General features: G+C 55.2%; 5 protein-coding genes across 5 annotated transcripts in view; 3 read left to right on the top strand and 2 right to left on the bottom strand.

Annotated features, from left to right (window-relative positions):
• MONBRDRAFT_13041 (uncharacterized protein) overlaps positions 1-166 on the top strand; it is a gene marked incomplete at both ends in the record, with an annotated part of 995 nt that extends 829 nt beyond the window's left edge. The window contains one exon of the mRNA XM_001750943.1: positions 68-166. Within this exon, the coding sequence (XP_001750995.1) occupies positions 68-166 (99 nt within the window). The remainder of the gene's footprint in view (positions 1-67) is intronic.
• A 271-nt stretch (positions 167-437) lies between these two features.
• On the bottom strand, positions 438-3,235 carry MONBRDRAFT_30494 (uncharacterized protein; the record flags this gene model as incomplete). Its single annotated transcript, XM_001750929.1, has 11 exons — positions 438-563; positions 649-743; positions 846-913; positions 994-1,101; positions 1,210-1,238; positions 1,314-1,614; positions 1,696-1,828; positions 1,905-2,003; positions 2,119-2,226; positions 2,482-2,791; positions 2,912-3,235. 11 exons carry the CDS (start codon positions 3,233-3,235, stop codon positions 438-440), a joined length of 1,701 nt encoding a protein of 566 aa, XP_001750981.1.
• Positions 3,236-4,355: 1,120 nt separating this feature from the next.
• Positions 4,356-5,461, top strand: MONBRDRAFT_30493 (uncharacterized protein; the record flags this gene model as incomplete). The annotated part of the gene is made up of 3 exons (XM_001750942.1): positions 4,356-4,460; positions 4,569-4,670; positions 4,796-5,461. The coding sequence occupies 3 exons, from the start codon at positions 4,356-4,358 to the stop codon at positions 5,459-5,461; spliced, it is 873 nt and encodes a 290-aa protein (XP_001750994.1).
• A 313-nt stretch (positions 5,462-5,774) lies between these two features.
• MONBRDRAFT_30492 (uncharacterized protein) lies at positions 5,775-8,262 on the bottom strand (the record flags this gene model as incomplete). The annotated part of the gene is made up of 11 exons (XM_001750928.1): positions 5,775-5,954; positions 5,991-6,072; positions 6,377-6,526; positions 6,658-6,843; positions 6,927-7,022; positions 7,112-7,149; positions 7,256-7,296; positions 7,435-7,542; positions 7,675-7,739; positions 7,836-7,936; positions 8,062-8,262. 11 exons carry the CDS (start codon positions 8,260-8,262, stop codon positions 5,775-5,777), a joined length of 1,248 nt encoding a protein of 415 aa, XP_001750980.1.
• Positions 8,263-10,890: 2,628 nt separating this feature from the next.
• Positions 10,891-16,011, top strand: MONBRDRAFT_30491 (uncharacterized protein; the record flags this gene model as incomplete). Its single annotated transcript, XM_001750941.1, has 13 exons — positions 10,891-10,932; positions 11,018-11,135; positions 11,239-11,277; positions 11,373-11,428; positions 11,562-11,598; positions 11,714-11,866; positions 11,968-12,135; positions 12,241-12,375; positions 12,464-12,508; positions 12,662-12,718; positions 12,837-12,916; positions 13,037-13,588; positions 13,714-16,011. The coding sequence occupies 13 exons, from the start codon at positions 10,891-10,893 to the stop codon at positions 16,009-16,011; spliced, it is 3,780 nt and encodes a 1,259-aa protein (XP_001750993.1).
• Between the last annotated feature and the right edge of the window lie 439 nt (positions 16,012-16,450).

The following is a 16,450-nucleotide window of genomic DNA, read 5'->3' as shown; positions in this document are numbered from 1 at the left end:
AAAAACCCCCCCCCCCCCCCCCCAACCCCCTCGCCCCTGGCTCCGCCATCACTCTGCCTCGTTGCAGCTGGCTACATTGCGCTCGCCGGATGGCGTCATGATTGGCCTCTTGGAGGTCGACAAGGCCGCAATTGAGATTCGCCGCCAACACCAAGCCCAGTCATAATTTCTTGCCCGCACACGTGCGCTCGGCTGCGCCAGCACCTTCCGGTCTCCATGCTCTCTCACTTGCACATGCTCAGCCAGAGGTTGAACCGCCCTTCCTCACACAGTGAATCGACCTTTGTCTTGGTTTTTTTGTTTTTTCTTGGCGGGGGTTGTTCCTTCTTTTTCTCCACCTTTGGAGAACGAGACAACGCCCTTGTCAATTGCTTTTTTGTTGCCCTTGTCAATTGCTTTTTGTTGGAAACGCGCCGTCACCGTTGCGTCCCGCTCAATCAATCCTCGATGCGCCGAAACAGGTCAACGCTGGCATTGAGACCGGGGGCATGCGTCACGTTATTGTTGTGGCCATCCACGTCCTCGTAATACGGATACATGGGCGAAGCCACTGCCGAACCCATCTGCGACGCACCATCCCACTGTGAGCATGAGGCCCGTGGACTCGGACGCCTAGCAGTAGTACTGGCTCGTGCTGTCCCGTCTTACCTCGTCCAAAAACTCTTGATAAGCGCTGCGCGCTGCATCGTACTCACGTACGGCCGCTGTCAGCCCTGTGACATTAAAGTGACCCGTCTGGTTCCCTGCAAATCCCAAGGCCAGGACCTTCACAGAGCGAGTGCAGCCACATCAATCGCCTGCGTGCCCAGCGCAGGTCCTTCAAAAGAAGTCACTCACTGTCCAACCAGCTGCGATGATGTGAGAGAGCAAGGCCCCGTATTTGGCTGAATCACGGAAAAAGGGTGCCCAGCCCCTATATACCACGCACACCGGAACCACCCTTGAGCAAAGGACATGCAAACACACACACATACCACGGCAACCGCTTCTCACGTGGTCACATTGGCCGTGCCCGCGCCAATCAAGCTTTGGATCCGGGCCCACGTTGCTGTCGCGGCCTGCTTCTCCGCCACAGCTTGTTCCAAGAGCTCGTGCTCATATCTACATCCCCGAGCGAACGTTTGTCGTGACCAACTTGCTTAACCTTGCAGCCTCACAACACAAAGAATCGCCACGCACAAGTATGGAAAGATCGGGCCCGTTCCGTACGTCAAGCCATTGAGTTGGTCATAGCCACCCTAGACAAGATGCCAGCCAGCCCATCAATACACAATACCGTCTCGATACGACACGCGCGCTGAATCAAAGCACACCATTCGATCATCGCGGAACCAGTTGTTCGTGGGCATGTACTGGTTTAGAAGGCTAGCATCATAGGGCTGGCAATAACGCATTTGGAGTACAGCCTCCTGTGAAGCCACAGCCGCTGTCAATAGGCTGGGGCACCCCTTTGCCGCCATGCCCAAGTCCTCCGTACAGGTGGCCAGAAAAGCCTCATCGGCACTCAACCCGGGAATGGGTGAGGTGTTGTTGCGCCACCATCGTAAGATCACCAGTGTATTCATCAAAGGCCACAGCTCATGGACGCCAACCTTGGGCACGCCACCCCAGCCCCTGACACGAGGTTCAGTTGGACATGAAATGAACAAAAAAATAAAACATGGGATAACAACATGTTCGCTGCGCCCGACGTACCCGCCCGAGCTCCAAAGCCAGAGCCCCGTGATGAGCGAGCTGTTGACTACGTCCTTGAGCCCCTGGCCGTCAAGCACCTCAGCCCAGCGATTTATCACGCCGTGACCAATGTAGTTGGGAAATGCTCCTTTACCTATGTTGCTCAACAGCAAATGCTCAAAAGTGAATGCCAAAGATCCGTGCCAGTGTTTGTCGCACAATGGACACACCTTCATATTCGCGCGCACACTCCACTTCAACAATTTGTTGATGTGCACCCTGGGCCAAAGTGGGATTAAACGCCACGTAGGGCCAAAAATCAAGCATGACTACCATGCATAGCAACGGGAAAGTACCGAAAGTAAGCTTTGCTTTGCACACGGACACGGACACGCGCGCGGGCTTTATATTTGAGCGAGGGAACCTGGTCGCGGTAGAGTGTACCGTGCTTGATGGAAAAAATGAGTTTGGGATGGGGCGTGATTTGGTTTGTGACGTTCAGGTAGTACGCTAGACTGGAGTGGAAGCGCTTGGGTGACGAAGGAGCAAAGCCTGCCGATACATGGCTCAACAAACTGTGAGGCCTGTCCCATCGGTGATGCCCGCCTCAGGAAAATCAGACGACGCACCAGACGTGTCCCATGTACGAACGACAAAGACTCGATCGTCTACCAAGCAAGGGACCAAGAAGTATTCGGCGTCCAGCAGGAGAGATAGAGGGCGTAAGGTCACAAAAGCAGGGCAACTGAAGTCAATAGGGGGTGGCGATGATGAGAGCGCTAAGGTTGTAGCGCACGGCAAACGCACGCTTTTCAACAAAGGCAGCCTTGAGGATGCGGATCAGAAGCACGTAATCGGCTTGTTGCACATCAAAGGGGGCACTAAAGTTGACCGCTTCGTTGCCGGTAAAATAGGGTTCGGAGGGCAGGTAGTTTTCACCCACACGAATCATGTAGCTGTCCGCGGTCGGGAAGAGGGCTACCATCTCATCCACCATGCCGGCCAGCACACGCTGGGTCATAGGGGAGAGGACGATGGTGCCATGCCCATCCGTCATGTTTGGAAACGTAGCGATCAGCGTTGAAGGAAAGGTAAAGACGTCCATGGCATGATTGGTCTATGCAACGCAAGGCCGCATGCAAACGCCAAACCTTGAATGAGAGCCGAGATGGCGCATGGGGATGCACTGGTTTACACGGGTCTTCCTGAGAACTATAGGTCGACTGGAGGTACTGACTTTGAGCCCCTGTGCGTGGGCTGCGTCGATCTCCTTTTGGGCCGTCTTGACGCACTTTGCCCGCCAGGCCTCGGCATCCGAGCCGTTGGGAAAGATTGCCGGGCTGAGCCAGCGATACGATAGACATAGCTGCAGGTTGCTGGCAGCCATGTGTGTGTAGCCAGCGGCCCGCACAAAGCTCTGATTATTGAACCGACTGTCAGCATTGCCCACCGATGACAGGATCATGCTGCTCTCAGCCCCCTCTACTGCCCCCCGAACCGCGATCCAGAGCAGCAACACCGCCACCGCGCCCTGCTGCCGGCGGCGTCCCCACCCGCCCATCGTTCTTGTCGTTTGTTGATGATTTGCCAGCGCGCGCGTTTTATCTGACATTGAATCTTGAGTAACTGTCTTCAACTTCCTCCTATTCTTCGCCATGTTCTCCAGCTAGTTTTGCTTTGTAAGCCTTTTGACTATGGTCATTCACTTCTTTTTCTCCCCTATCTTCTACATCTTCTTTAGATCTGTTCATTCTTGACCTGCGCTTCCTTGCAGATCTTCTTCCCTTACTCTGCTTCAACTTCTTCTGCTTCTGCTTCTGATGCTGCTTCTGCTTCTGATGCTGCTTCTGCTTCTGATGCTGCTTCTGCTTCAACTGCTTCTCCCCCTTCTTCTTCTTCTCCCTCTTCTTCTTTTTTCTCCCTCTTCATCTTCATCTTGATCTTTATCTTCTTCTTCTTCATCTTCATCTTCTTCTTCTCTTCTTCTGAATTGTCAGCATGGAATTGTCAGCACGGTACGGCATGTGTAAGGCTGATCAAAACGTGTGATGGGCGTGGGTTGGAGCCCTCGGGGAGGATACTAGGGAGGGGAAGCAGCGCACCAGCAAAAGGGGTAGTGGCGCATGGAGTATCAAGGGGAGTATGGTTGTGGGCGCTTGTTGTCAATGCATGGCTTGGGCCATCACCACACCCACACACCTTGGATTGCGACTGAGTGCTTATGGGCATTGTGACGCGCGACAAGCGCATCTTTTCCTAACGTTCTTCTTCGGCCTGGGGCTTTGCATAAGACCATGCACGCGGCGTCTTCCATCGCTTTCCCCTTGTCTTAATGTCCGCCACAACACACTTAGCCCCTTGGAGCCTCGCCTGCCTTCTACTACCGCGACCTGTAGCTTTCCACGTCATTCTCCACTGACTTTGTCAATTGCACGGGCAATCGCCAGCATCATCAAGCAGATGCGTGCAGCCCGCAGCCACCCTTTCAGGGCCAGTCGGCCATGCAGCCACTATATGTGTGAGCCCCTCGGCCAGATGTGGCATTTTCTCAGACAGTGATTCACACATCATTGAAACTTGAACTAGACCTACTACCAGCTTGCGCCAACAAGACTCTACTGAACTACTTTGCCCTTGTGCTCCAAGAAGTTTTCTTTTTCCACAACCCCAAGACCGTCATCATGCATATCGAGGTTCTCCCCGTTCTCCGCAACTCGCTCATGTACCTGTTGGTTGATGAGTCGTCCAACACTGCTGCCGTGATCGATGCCGCTGATGTCAACAAGGTGCGTTGCTCGAGTCGTGTCAACGCTCTCGTGCGCGCTGCCCAGCACGACAACGACAAACCCACTCACTGTCCATTTAAAAATGTCCTGCTTTTTGTGAATGCTCAGCTTGAAAAGGCCGCCCGCCGCCTGGACGCCAAGATCGTGGCCGTCCTCTCCACTGACAACAAATGGGACCATACCCGTGACAATGAAGAGGTCAAGCGCCTGGTAAGTTCCGACCCCGTTGTTGTGTGTGTTGAGAGAACTACGGTTTTGCTTGCGGGGACATTGCTTCGACTTGAGCTTGAGCTTACCTGTTTCCCTGCCTGCTGCGTCCCTCCGAACAAACACAGTTCCCTGACGCCGTAATCTACGGCAGCCGTGGCGACAACACGCGTGCCATGGACAAGGAGGCCAAGCACGGCCAGCACATCAAGGTTGGCAACCTTGACGTCATTGTCAAGGATGCCCACTCCTTCACTGAGGGCTCCCTCATCTTTGAGGTTCAAGACCCTTCCTCGGGCGAAAAGGCCGTTTTCACCGGTGGCACTCTTTTGTGTGGTGGTGCTGGCGCCATCAACGTTCATGCCATTGAGGGCAAGATTGCCGACGTTCCCTCGAAGAAGTCAGTGCCCAAGGGCATGTCTGGCACCGCCAAGGATCTCTTCCGCGTCTTGAACGACATTCTTGGCTCGCTGGACGATGACGTTGAAGTCTACCCCGGCTACGACTCGGTTGTTGAAAACCTGCGCTTTGCCGTCGGCGTTGAGCCCGAGAACGAGGACATTGAGATGCGCTTGGCCGAGGCCAAGGACAACCAGAAGAGCAAGGTCCCCAACGTTCCTTCCACCCTGGGTCTCGAGCGCAAGACTAACCCCTTCATGCGCCTGCGTGAGAAGACCGTGCGCCAGTACGCCCAACTTGAGGGCAGCAAGCACGACAACCCCATTGATGTCCTAGACTCACTCCAAGCCAAGATGCTGGAGCTTGGTCTGCACCCCAAGATGCAGACAGCTTAAGCAGTGATCATTGTGTCCCCCGATACCTGATTCAGCTGCAATCTAATGGGCTCGAGTGCCCCACTCGCTGCGCATGCGCTTTGTAAGCGTGCAGGTCTTGATCGGCGTCTTTGTCACTAGGAAGGCCTCGCTGTGCGGCGAGACTTGTGTTCGTGCCTTTTGTGTTTCATCTTTCCATTCCCCCAGCTCGCCCCATGTGATCACAAAGTGATTCTTTTCCTCAGCCTGTCCAAGGCAGGTAGCATGTGCTTACAAAAAAGAAATCGATTTGATTAAAGTTGTAAAGCTAAAACATCATCTTCATACTGGAAACTCACGGCGCAGCTGCCGCTGACAGCGCAGCACCCTCACCAGAACCTTCGGGGACCATGTTTTGCACCTGCTCGGCCAGCGAGGCGTAGCAATTGGCACACACCCGTACGGTCTCTCGTTGCGCCGCAGGGGCTGGTGGCATGTTGCAGCAAGTCGCGCAGGGTGAGAGAAAGCCGGCCAGCTTCAAAACACATCGCCAAACGTGCAGGTGGCGTACCCGTTGCACCCAACGCACGACGCGGGACCTTGAATTGGCAGCAACGGGCACAACGTCGTTCGCCGCAGGATCGACAGTAGACCTACAAAATAAATAATTCATGAGCCCCACCTCGCACAGGTGATGCCTATTGCAAAGATGTACGGGAAGCAGAGAGAAAGCATTCAGGTGCCGTCTGAGGCTAGAGCAAAGTGTCACGCACTCGCTGACGGAGCCAGGTATAGGCGCTGCCGCAATCAGGACAGCTGCCTGCACCCCCACTTCGTCGACGTAAGCTGGTCTCGCTGCAATGCGGCAACACGGGGAAGGGGGAAGTCACCATTGCAACGCGAGCGTGAGTATGCCACGTTTGTAAGTCACTCGTGCCAGAGGAGAGGACAACGTACGAAGCATCATCGACAGACTCGTCTGGCTGTGACTCTCGCCCCGTCTCTTCCAAATCGTCGCCATCAACGACCAGCCACTCCTGTTCTGTCTTCTTCTTGCTCTGGTAGTCATCGGCAAGCGTCTTGAGCGTCGGCTGAAGATCCCCAATGCTGGCACACGCACACACGCACACGCACGATGAGGTGGTGAAATTGTAGCGTGGATCGGCAATTTTACAACATTGCTGTATTGCGCATCAAACGTTGGCAGGGCCGAACAGCCTCAAAGGCTTGAAACAAACCGGTAGCTGGTCTTGGAAGCAGCAGTCTGCTGCTCGCGGGTGGGCAGACGGAAGAAGGTGGCCAATAGGAGACGCTGCCCAAAGGGCGTGCCCCAGGTTGTAAGAAGCAAGGCAACGTAAACGCGCAGCAACCAGCCCGTGAACGAGGCGGCCATTATCGCCCAAGCCAGACACCCAAGCAAAAAGCTAAAATTGGGCAGATTGGCAGAAGATTGAGGAACAAAGCAGCAGCAGTGGTCGGGCGTGAACCATTTGACCAAAGGACGAACCGACGAGAATGCTCAGGGCTTCGCCAGGACAGCAATAATTGGACGCGATATAAGCGATCAATCAGCACTTCGCCCGTCTCCTGCAGCTTGAGTAGTCTGTCAAATCAATCCGGAAAAGAATGGTGAGAGGTCATGGCGGACAGTCAAGAAGGTGCACGATAACTCGGTCACAACGCTGCACGCACACAAAGTGAAAGGCTTTGAGCTGAGCGTCCACGTCTTCCTGCAGACGGCAAAAGGGGGCATGAGCATGAGTCATATGCACAAAGGCGGCCGGCGAGGCAGGGGTGCAACACTCGGCCTCGTTCATCCCCATGCGCTCGACGCACCTCCTTGACCTTTTTGCGCATGATGGCAAACGCATCCAGCGCTGCAAGCCACAAATTGGGGCGGAGACAAGGTGCAGAAAAGAACGAGTATGAGCTTGTAGCAGAGTGAGCAGGTGATGCACAAAGGGTGAACCGCATGACCTTCACAAAGCACAACGCATCCTTGGGTGGGCGCGCACCGCGACAGTAGGCTTTGGATAGGAGCGCGCCGGGGCTCCGCGAGTTGAGCATCCAGCAGTAGTATGAGACCAGGACCAGGACGAGCCACAGGACCAAAGGCACCAAGCCTTTGAGGAGAAGAGGAAGGATCGTGGCAAGTTGGTGGTGTACCACGGCGCGGAAATCGAGCGGTCAGAGATGCGACGAGGGGAGTGGCAGTGACCCATGCGACCCCATGCATGGCGACGCGCGGTACGCACGTGGCAGAAAGGCAAAGAAAACGACGACTACAGTGGCGACAAACGACAGTTTGGGATTTTGCCAGCTATCGGGCGGTCATGGGGTGGGTGAGCGCGAGCAGAAACCGTGACGCGGCGCCAACTCGCTCTCAGATATCCAGTCGCCGTCCGGCACAGCATACCGGGCCAATTTTTCGTAGTGTTGCCAGCAAATGTCAAAAGGCGCCCAAACGGTAAGAAAGACATCGCGAGCCTTCATCCAGCGAGAGAGGTCCACAGTTCGCTGCAGATGCAAGCCAAAAGCAGGCGAGGGGGCAAGGCGAGTCGAAACGACGAGTTGAGTGAGATCATGAAAACCGCCGACTGACGAATCCAAACCAAGGGCGGGAGGGAAGAAAGCAGCCTCACCTTGGTTGGGGTGGGAGCTTCGACGGTCACCTGGCTCCACTCTGCCAGCTTGGCCTCGAGCGGTGGAGGAGCGCTAGTACTACCAGCGGCATGACTGCTGCGCTTGCCATGGTCATCCACGGCTGCCGCTTCAGCTGCCGCCGCATCTTGTTCCGCTAGCTGCTGGCGCAGCCGCTCCAGGTTCTTCGTGGTCAGGCTCATTGCGAATGTTGCCTTTTCATATCTTCCACAAGCTCCACGGTCTCAGCAAACGGCACCTGGCTGCCAAAGCCCGGAAACAGCGCACCCGATCCTCCCCGCCACGATCTCACAACCAATCAACACCAAGCCTTCGGCCGAGAACGACTCTCCGAACCAGCATCAAAATGCCAAGCCCCTACCACACCAAAGCCACCCTGCCTCGCCACACCCCAGATGCTTTTCCCCCCCTCCAGCCCTCGCCAGACGAGACAGACGCACACACACCCCGTGTGCGTGGTGGACCCTCTGTGTGTCTGTCTGTCTGTCTGTGTGTGTGTGTGTGTGTGTGTGTGTGTGTGTGTGTGTGTGTGTGTGTGTGTCATCAACACTCGAAACAAAAAAAAAATTAAAAATTACAAACACTGTTTCAGTTTTCGCTCTCTCAAGCTTTTGAGCTCTTTCTCTCTCATCTCTCTCTCTCTCTCTTTCTCTCTCAAGCTCTCTCTGTCTCTCGTCTGTCGGTCTGTTTTAGCCTCGTGGGTCACGACCACTTGAGCAGTCTGGGTTTACCCCCCTCCCCCAACCTTCGGTCGGTCGCTTGTCTCTTTCTCTCTGTCAGAAGACGGCTCGAGAACCGGAGGGCAGTGGAGGGAGTAGGTATGAGTGTGGGGCTAGTTGACACGTCGCTTGCAAAGGGAGAACCAAAAAAAAAACAAGAGACAAAGCGACGAGATTGGATTTGGAAGCGCAATTGAGTTGAAACTGCTGGGACCTTGGGCGGCACAGCCGCGAAAGCATCCAACAGACAAGAGGCGAGAAGACAATACAGCAGCAGCAGCAGCAGCAAGGAATGTGCAGCAGAGTGCGGATAGATTGTTGATGCTGCTCAGTTCTTGGATTTGCTCTGAAAGGGATCAGACCACACGGGCAAACCTGGAGTTCAAGGGAACCGGCTTAGCACCTCGCCCTGGGCCGCAGCGCTGGCAATTTTCCCGCGCACAGCAAAACGTACCTGTGGGTTGAATTTCCTGCTTGCTGAGGCCTTGTTGGCGCAAAAACTCTTCCTGGCGTTGTGCTGATTGGGACGCGCATGTCGATGGCAAAGGAGTCAGAAGACCGGGCGCAACGGCTCCGACACCCAGGCCAGATGCAAACACACGGAACACAGGGGTGCACATGGCAACAAAGCAGTTCATATGGGTAGACATACCGTAGCTAGCACCACGGTTGAGCATGGGCGCAAAAACAATCGGATACAGGGCGGCCAGCGTGCCGCCCGCCACGACAAAGACCACAAACGCGTTTCGCGACATGTCTCCTCGTTCTCCTACACACAATTCCCAGGACCAAGCATCGATCAACTCTGCAACCCCACATACAGCCACACACCCTGAAACCCCATCACCCGTATACCCAACGCGCACTCTGCCAACTGCCATTCCCCTCCCCACCCAGCACCCAAACACGCAAGTGCACAAGTGGCCAGCGCAGCCCCAGCTCGGGTCACCCCGCGCACACACACACACACACACACACAGAAAAAAAAATCCGACACCGGCTGCCTCTAAAGTAAACAACTCCCTCTTAGATAACACCGTTATCCAAGTCATCGTACAACTGCTGTTCTCGACGTCAGCATTTTATTCCAAGTGTAAGTTTGATCACACTACGCTTCACACCTCTACCTCTCTCTCTGAAAGAAAAAAAAAAAAATCGTTGAACCTTGGCAGCGGCACCTGTTGCTCTCGTCGCTCGTGACCTCTCGTCCGTCGCTGCTGTCCCGTGCCGCATGGCTCGGTTCTCGTTCGCGGTGGCCTTGAGCTTTCTCTTCATATCCCAAGTGCTATCTGTGCCTTTTTTTTGGGGACGCATGTACATTGATCTTGGTTCCGTGATTCTCAAATGCAGGCCTCGGTTTGAGGACGATCGGATCGGATCCTGCCGTTCCGTGGAGTGTGACTTGCGCGATTGTCAGCGCCTAGCTTGCAAAACGGCATCGCGGGTTGGCCTGCCCGACAAGGATTCTGCTTCTGGTTGATGCAACCAATACACTGCGCGCTACGTATTGAGCAAGCAGCCTCTTAAGCGGGTTATTTGTGCAGCCCTCCCAAGGTCTGTGCCGCTCCTGCTCTCAATAATGCAGCGAATTCTTCAGCCTGTCATACCTTTTTGCTCGTCCAGCCACACACACGCTCGCGCGCGCGCACCACCGGCGGCATCCAGCCCATTCCCACCCCTCACCCCCCTCTCTGCTCCAAAGGCCGCCACATCACGACAACGCCCCATTCTCCTGCTTACCCCAACCTGATTGAAATACTCCTTAGACTACGCCATCCTTCCGCTGTAACGCAACTTGTAGTTTAGTCGGTCACCGTTCCAGGCGACCCAACGTACTGATTGTGCAGCAGAATTTGCACTCTCCTTTCCACCCTTTTTGCGCCCCTCAACCGCAAAAAAAAAGCTCTTTGTTGGCTGTGTGCTTGGTCGATGGACGTGCCTACAGAATGGCTGCCATAATCTCCTCCTGAATTATCAGGCCAAAATCCAGCTGAAGAGCGGTGGCGGCTTGACGTTTCTCTCCAACGCCCCCAACTAGTGCTGTGACTTGCTTCCGTTGCCTTATCGTACCTTTACTCAAGGACAGGCAATATGGCTGATCCATTGGACATGTCCTTGCTCGACACTGATGCCGTGAGTGCTCCTCATAGCCAGTGTCTCGCCTCACGCTCGCCCTGGCTGACTCATTTCGCAATGTTACCATGTAATGCACGCGCAGCTTGATGATCCGGGAGGCTTGCTTGGTGATGATGACATCAATAGCCTGCTGCCCGAGCTGGCGAGCGTCATGGGCCACGACGACGATGTCAACTTGGACTTTAAGCCCGATCCCATCGGTGTGGCCAGCTCTCCTCACCCATAGCAGTTATCGGTTGCCAATGCCCTCATCCCTCATCCCTCATCCACTCTTCCTTCCTCCCCTCCCCCTCTGCCCAGTAGAAACCCCGCCCCTGCTGCCCACTGCGAAGCAAAGCAAAGGTGGGTTGCTTCTCGTCCAAAAGCAGTAATGTCCTCAAAACATCCTGGCCTTTGAAGTCGTTTTTCTCGCTCACAAAAAAAACCTTTGCAATCAGGACGTGGAAACGGGCGTCGCTTGGGTCGAAGAAAACAGTCACCGCCGCCCACCTTCGTACGTGCTAGTCGCCCCCACCCCCCGTGCTCTGCCCTGTGTCGAAACGACGCGGCCGTTGAGCTTCAACCCCTGGACCAACAGCAGATAATCTCATTGTCCTCCTTTGTCTTGCCGCCTTCCTGTTGTTTAGGCCCAAAATTCTCAGGCCATTGCTGACCTGCAGACACGTGAGTGGTAGCTTCAGCCAGCTTCGGCCAGCTTCGGCCATGGCCCCCACAATTTCTCTTTAACCCCAAGCTCAACCTGTGCATCTTATCAAAAAATATGTTTGACCTTGACTAGGCAAGGAAGCTTTGATGCAGCAATTGCCTCCGCATTTACGCGATACCATCACAGCTGATGGTGCCAAGCTCGGTCTCGATTCCGCGCTTTCCCACGGCACCACCAACTTTGCTGTCGGCGCACCTGATTTGAATAATGGCTCTGGGCATCAAAGTACGTTTCTCTCGATGACGGCATCCCAGGGCTTGCGTCATTGATTCATATCCAACCCCCATGTGCTGCGGATGGGCGTCTGTCTGTCTGTGTATCTATAGATGGTTCTGCGGCGCGATCCGGGGCCATCCACGGTACATCCCTCTTCAATCCAGAGGATCGCAACCTTTTTGGCCAGTACCCCCTCAAAGAGGAAGCTCGCTTTGTCACCTGTCCAAAGTGTGACCGTCGGCTGCTCGAGCGTGCTTTCGCCGCTCACCAAGCCCTAGGTCCGCTTGCTTTGCCACACTCTTGCCAGACTACCCTTCCTTGCTGCAAACCCTGTTGTGTTTCAAAACCTAAGCCTCCTCATATCGCCTCTGCACTATGCCCAGGTGACTGCCGTCAGGATTTGCCCGCAGAGAACCCGACTAGTGATCCCCTTGGTACCGAAAACTCGGCAGCCGCAGCCATCACCGACGCCGAGCTGGATCAGCTGCTCGACCTGGGCGGTTTTAATGACTTTGACAGTTCGTCTTTCTTTGGATTATCCTCGCAAGTACGCTATCTTCACCACGCAACGCAACGCACTCATGCTTGTTTCCTGCCTACCCCTAGGTGTATTTGTGGACACGTCGGATAAGCCAGCCAAAACCACCAAAGGTAAGATTGTCTGAGTCGTGCTTCTTCTTTTTATTTTTGCTTCTTCTTTTTTTTTTTTTTTCTTTTTTTTTAGTTTCTTAGTTCCGCTCCGCTGATCCTTCGCAAACTCACCGAGTGGTCGCGTGCTACCTTTGGCCTACCCATAATTATCAGCCAAAGGCCAACGCTCTGGTACCCCCAAGACAGAAAAGTCAAAGAACACGCGCGAGAGTAGGTTGACGCGTCCAAACTCGTGCAAGGCGAACCCCTGCGTCCATGTCCTTGCCTCGCCTACGATGCTTATTTTGTTGATGTATCTCATTTCTTTTTTCCTGATGTGTTGTCACAGCCAAACTGGATCCGAATCGGCACTGCTACGTACTTGATCCCAAAACGGGCAAACATTGTCACCGCGCACTCACATGCAAGGTCTGTGATTGTAAACGAATGGCCACTTGTCAACCACTTCTTTGTCAATTCCCCTCCCCCCCCCAAGCGTTGTTTGTATCAGGAACGTTTTATCGACTCCCTCACATTTTTGTACCACAGGAAAAGGCTGCTCGCGATGCCCCCACCAAGTTTGAGAGTTTCCCGGCCTTTGATCCGTATCTGGACGAGAAAGCACACCCCATGGCTTTTTTGCTCCCTAACCAGCCAACCCCACCGCCGTCGACCAATGCTGCCACACCCAAAACGCCCATGACGCCGGGATCACCTGCTCCAGCACAACCTCTGTCGGCCAATGGCTCAAAGACGGGCTCGATCACGGCCCCGCGGTCTGCCACTGCTGAAAGTCCCGGAGCAAAAGGTAAGGGCAGCTCGAGCAAGCTGCCTCCAACCAAAACATCTTCCTCCAAAGCTCGTGGCCCTGGCGCCTCCACCTCTACTGGCGCGACCATCTCCAAGGCCACGGATAACTTGTCCGCGACTGGATCTGCTGGAGTCAAGGCAAAGAAGAACAAAGGCAAGACAACCACACAACCTTCAAATTTGGAAGTGGGCGCCATCAAGGGTCACACGGCCAGCCCTGCTGCATCATCAACGACCCACAAGGCTGGCCGACGCGCCGACGCACACCCGCGTGTGCCAATGACCTATCAGGTAGTTGCTCATCCCAGTTGTCGCCTGTGCCGCCCCTGACTGATGTTGGCGATAGCCAACACGTACCAACTCAACGTCTCGATCGCCTCTCCTAATTGCATCGTCTGTTTGTGTGTTTTCCTTAGGAACGCCTGCATGCGCCACTACCTCTGGCGCGCCCCACATATGGTCTCTCTCGATCCTTGACCTATCCATCCATTCTGATGCAGTTTTTTCATCCATCAAGCCTAGCCCAGGCTCACTCGCTCTTGCGTGAAATGAACGTGCAACGTTGGAACCAACGCCATGCCAACTCCAAATGGCCCTTGCCCTCAAATACACAGCAACAACACCCGAAGGTGCCTTTAGCATCAAAGCTGCAAGTTTTCGCAAGCGGCGACGAGCTTGATCGAGAACTGCGTGCTGTACACACCCTTCTGGCCACGGATCCTTCGACAAAACGGCGCCTCCATGCTCTGCCCAAAGGACTGAACCGCGCTCTCACCGGCCTCCCGGCCCCGTTTGGTCCACATCGGCGTCGCTCGCCTGCAATGCAGGCCATTCGCGCAGCCATGGCTGCCCGCTTGGCCAACGTGGAGGTGCTCGGCAAGCCTTTTGACGATGCCCCGCGCGCAAAGCGAGCTCACGATCGCGAGCGGCTTCGCCATAGTTTAGAGCAGTTTGAGCGAGATACTGCGACCGTCGAACAGAATGACGAAACCACAGGCAGCACCACCTCAGCATCTATGCCCGCTCTCATCGCCACTGACTCTGCAACGGCATCGTCCTCCCCGGCTGACAACCAGACCACGCCAGTAAACCAGGGCCTGGACGCCGTGTCAGGGGGTGCGGTGGCCTCCTCGCCGGTCAAAACCGAAGCCAGTGCTCCTGCGGAGACAACACCGGTTACAGCAGCTGCCTCTCAGCCTCACTCACCAGAGCATCTAGAGCATAGCAGCAGTCTAAGCCAGGATTTGGACGCGGTCGCAGCTTCTAGCACCGGTGCGCCACTGGCCACAGACTCCCTCTTAGCACGTGAATATGCACGCGCGTGCAAATATGCAAGGGCTCAGATTCTGGCTCAGCAGCGCCAGAACGGTGCAAGCGTCAGGGATCTGCAAAACGTGGACAAGCCAGCCGCCACCATGGCCATGCGTGCCTTAATACAACACACCCTTTCGATGGCCAATGTGCCTGTAGAGGCTGCGCTGCTTCGACATAGCGACGGTCGATTAGACAGTCTAGAGGACCATCTCAAGGCCGTGCGAGCCCCTGGTCGGGGGCTCCCTGCGGCACATGGGACCAAGAAAATGACGGCACGCCGCGTGCTTACGTCGGCTGCCTCGTGGATGCCAAGTCGCTTTCGCTCACGCGCCTGGATCGTGGACACCCCGTCGACGTTGCCCGCCAACTTGCTGCAACGTAAGACAGCGGAGGCGACCGGTGGACCGGCGAAACCTGCCCAGCTCTCAGGCTCGGCACAACCCCTATTGCCTCCATCAAGCTCGAGTACCAAGACACCTCTTGGGGGGTCCATGACGGGCAGCACCAAGTTACCCGCCAGTTCTTCAGTCTCCCATGGATCAACATCAGCAATCAAGCGAGGCGGGGCTAATGTTAAGCGTGCGGGCAGTCGCCGAGCTTCAACAGACTCCCCCACTTCCAAGGGCACGGGACCCACCTCGGGTGGACTTAAGCGCGGCTCTGCGGCGCCCGATGCAGCGGCTCGCAAAGCGGCAGTGAGCACCAACAAACGCGCCGCTTCGGCAAGCGTCACCCCCGCTCCTTCTTCGAGCGGGAACAAGCGAGGTGGGACTGGCGGCGGAGGTGCCCAAGCTAAGCGCCCGCATATCGATCCGACGGCAGTGTATTCTGGAAGTGATATCGCGCCGACTGGGCCGGTACCTGCCGGCTCTGGGACCACCAAACGCGGCGGTGCACAACCTGGAGCTAACCGACGAGGATCCACAACGGCCAACAAACGCACCAGCACGGCTCCCGTCGAACTGTCGGTTGTGGCGCCACCGACCAAGGCAGGCCGGGCTCGCAAAAAGAGTAAAGCACAAACACCGCCCGTGCCAGCGCCAACAACCGCTTCGGTATCGTCAACAACAGCCCGCAAGCGCCCATCCAAGGCCCAGACCAAATCGTCAGGTGCCAGCGCGGCTGCGCTTGCACCCACTGATCCCAGTCCAAGCGTATCATTCGATGATCTCGACGTTGCGAAGTTGAAGGCCTTGGAGCATGAGTTGATGCAGACGGCTTTGGACTTTGAGCTTCCCTCCACGACAGGTGGTGCAATGGATGCGCCGATTGGTTCTTCGGCGGCTGGCTCGTCTGCTGCCGCTGCCGGAGGTGAGGGTGATATGGATGTGATGGATCTGGCAAACATTTTTGGTGATCTACCGGATCTGAGTCCAGAGGACTTGGCCATGTTTGAGTAGTAGAAAGTGCGGGAGCCTCGGGTGCTTGGCATGTGCAACAATGAACACACCCTCAAACCAAGTACTTTCCGGTTTGTTTGGGTTTTCGGAACCCGCCACATAGAAGACATCTTGACTTTTGAAATTAACAACAAATTGTGCACCCCTCAGTGCATCATTTCCGCTTAGTTTTGGAAAATTTTTGGGTAATTTTTCTTTATTTAGCCAACATTATGATTATGATCTTTTGTCCTAGTGCTGGCTCGTTGAGCGGGGACGAGGAGCCATACCAGAGACGACTGGCGCACATGGCTTGAACAGCCGAACAGAACACGAACAAGTTCATGACGGTCGATTTGTTGATGCTTGGTTGATTGTTCAAAATGAAAGTTCAATTCACGTGTCAATGCTGCTGTCAAGTCAAGTCAGCACGGCCCGCAAGTCGAAAGCATCAAGCCAA

This window comes from Monosiga brevicollis, genomic scaffold, assembly GCF_000002865.3.
Source record: "Monosiga brevicollis MX1 MONBRscaffold_53 genomic scaffold, whole genome shotgun sequence".
NCBI lineage: Eukaryota > Choanoflagellata > Craspedida > Salpingoecidae > Monosiga > Monosiga brevicollis.
Note: the sequence above shows the minus strand (reverse complement) of the source record. Positions and strands in the feature narration are given on the sequence as shown.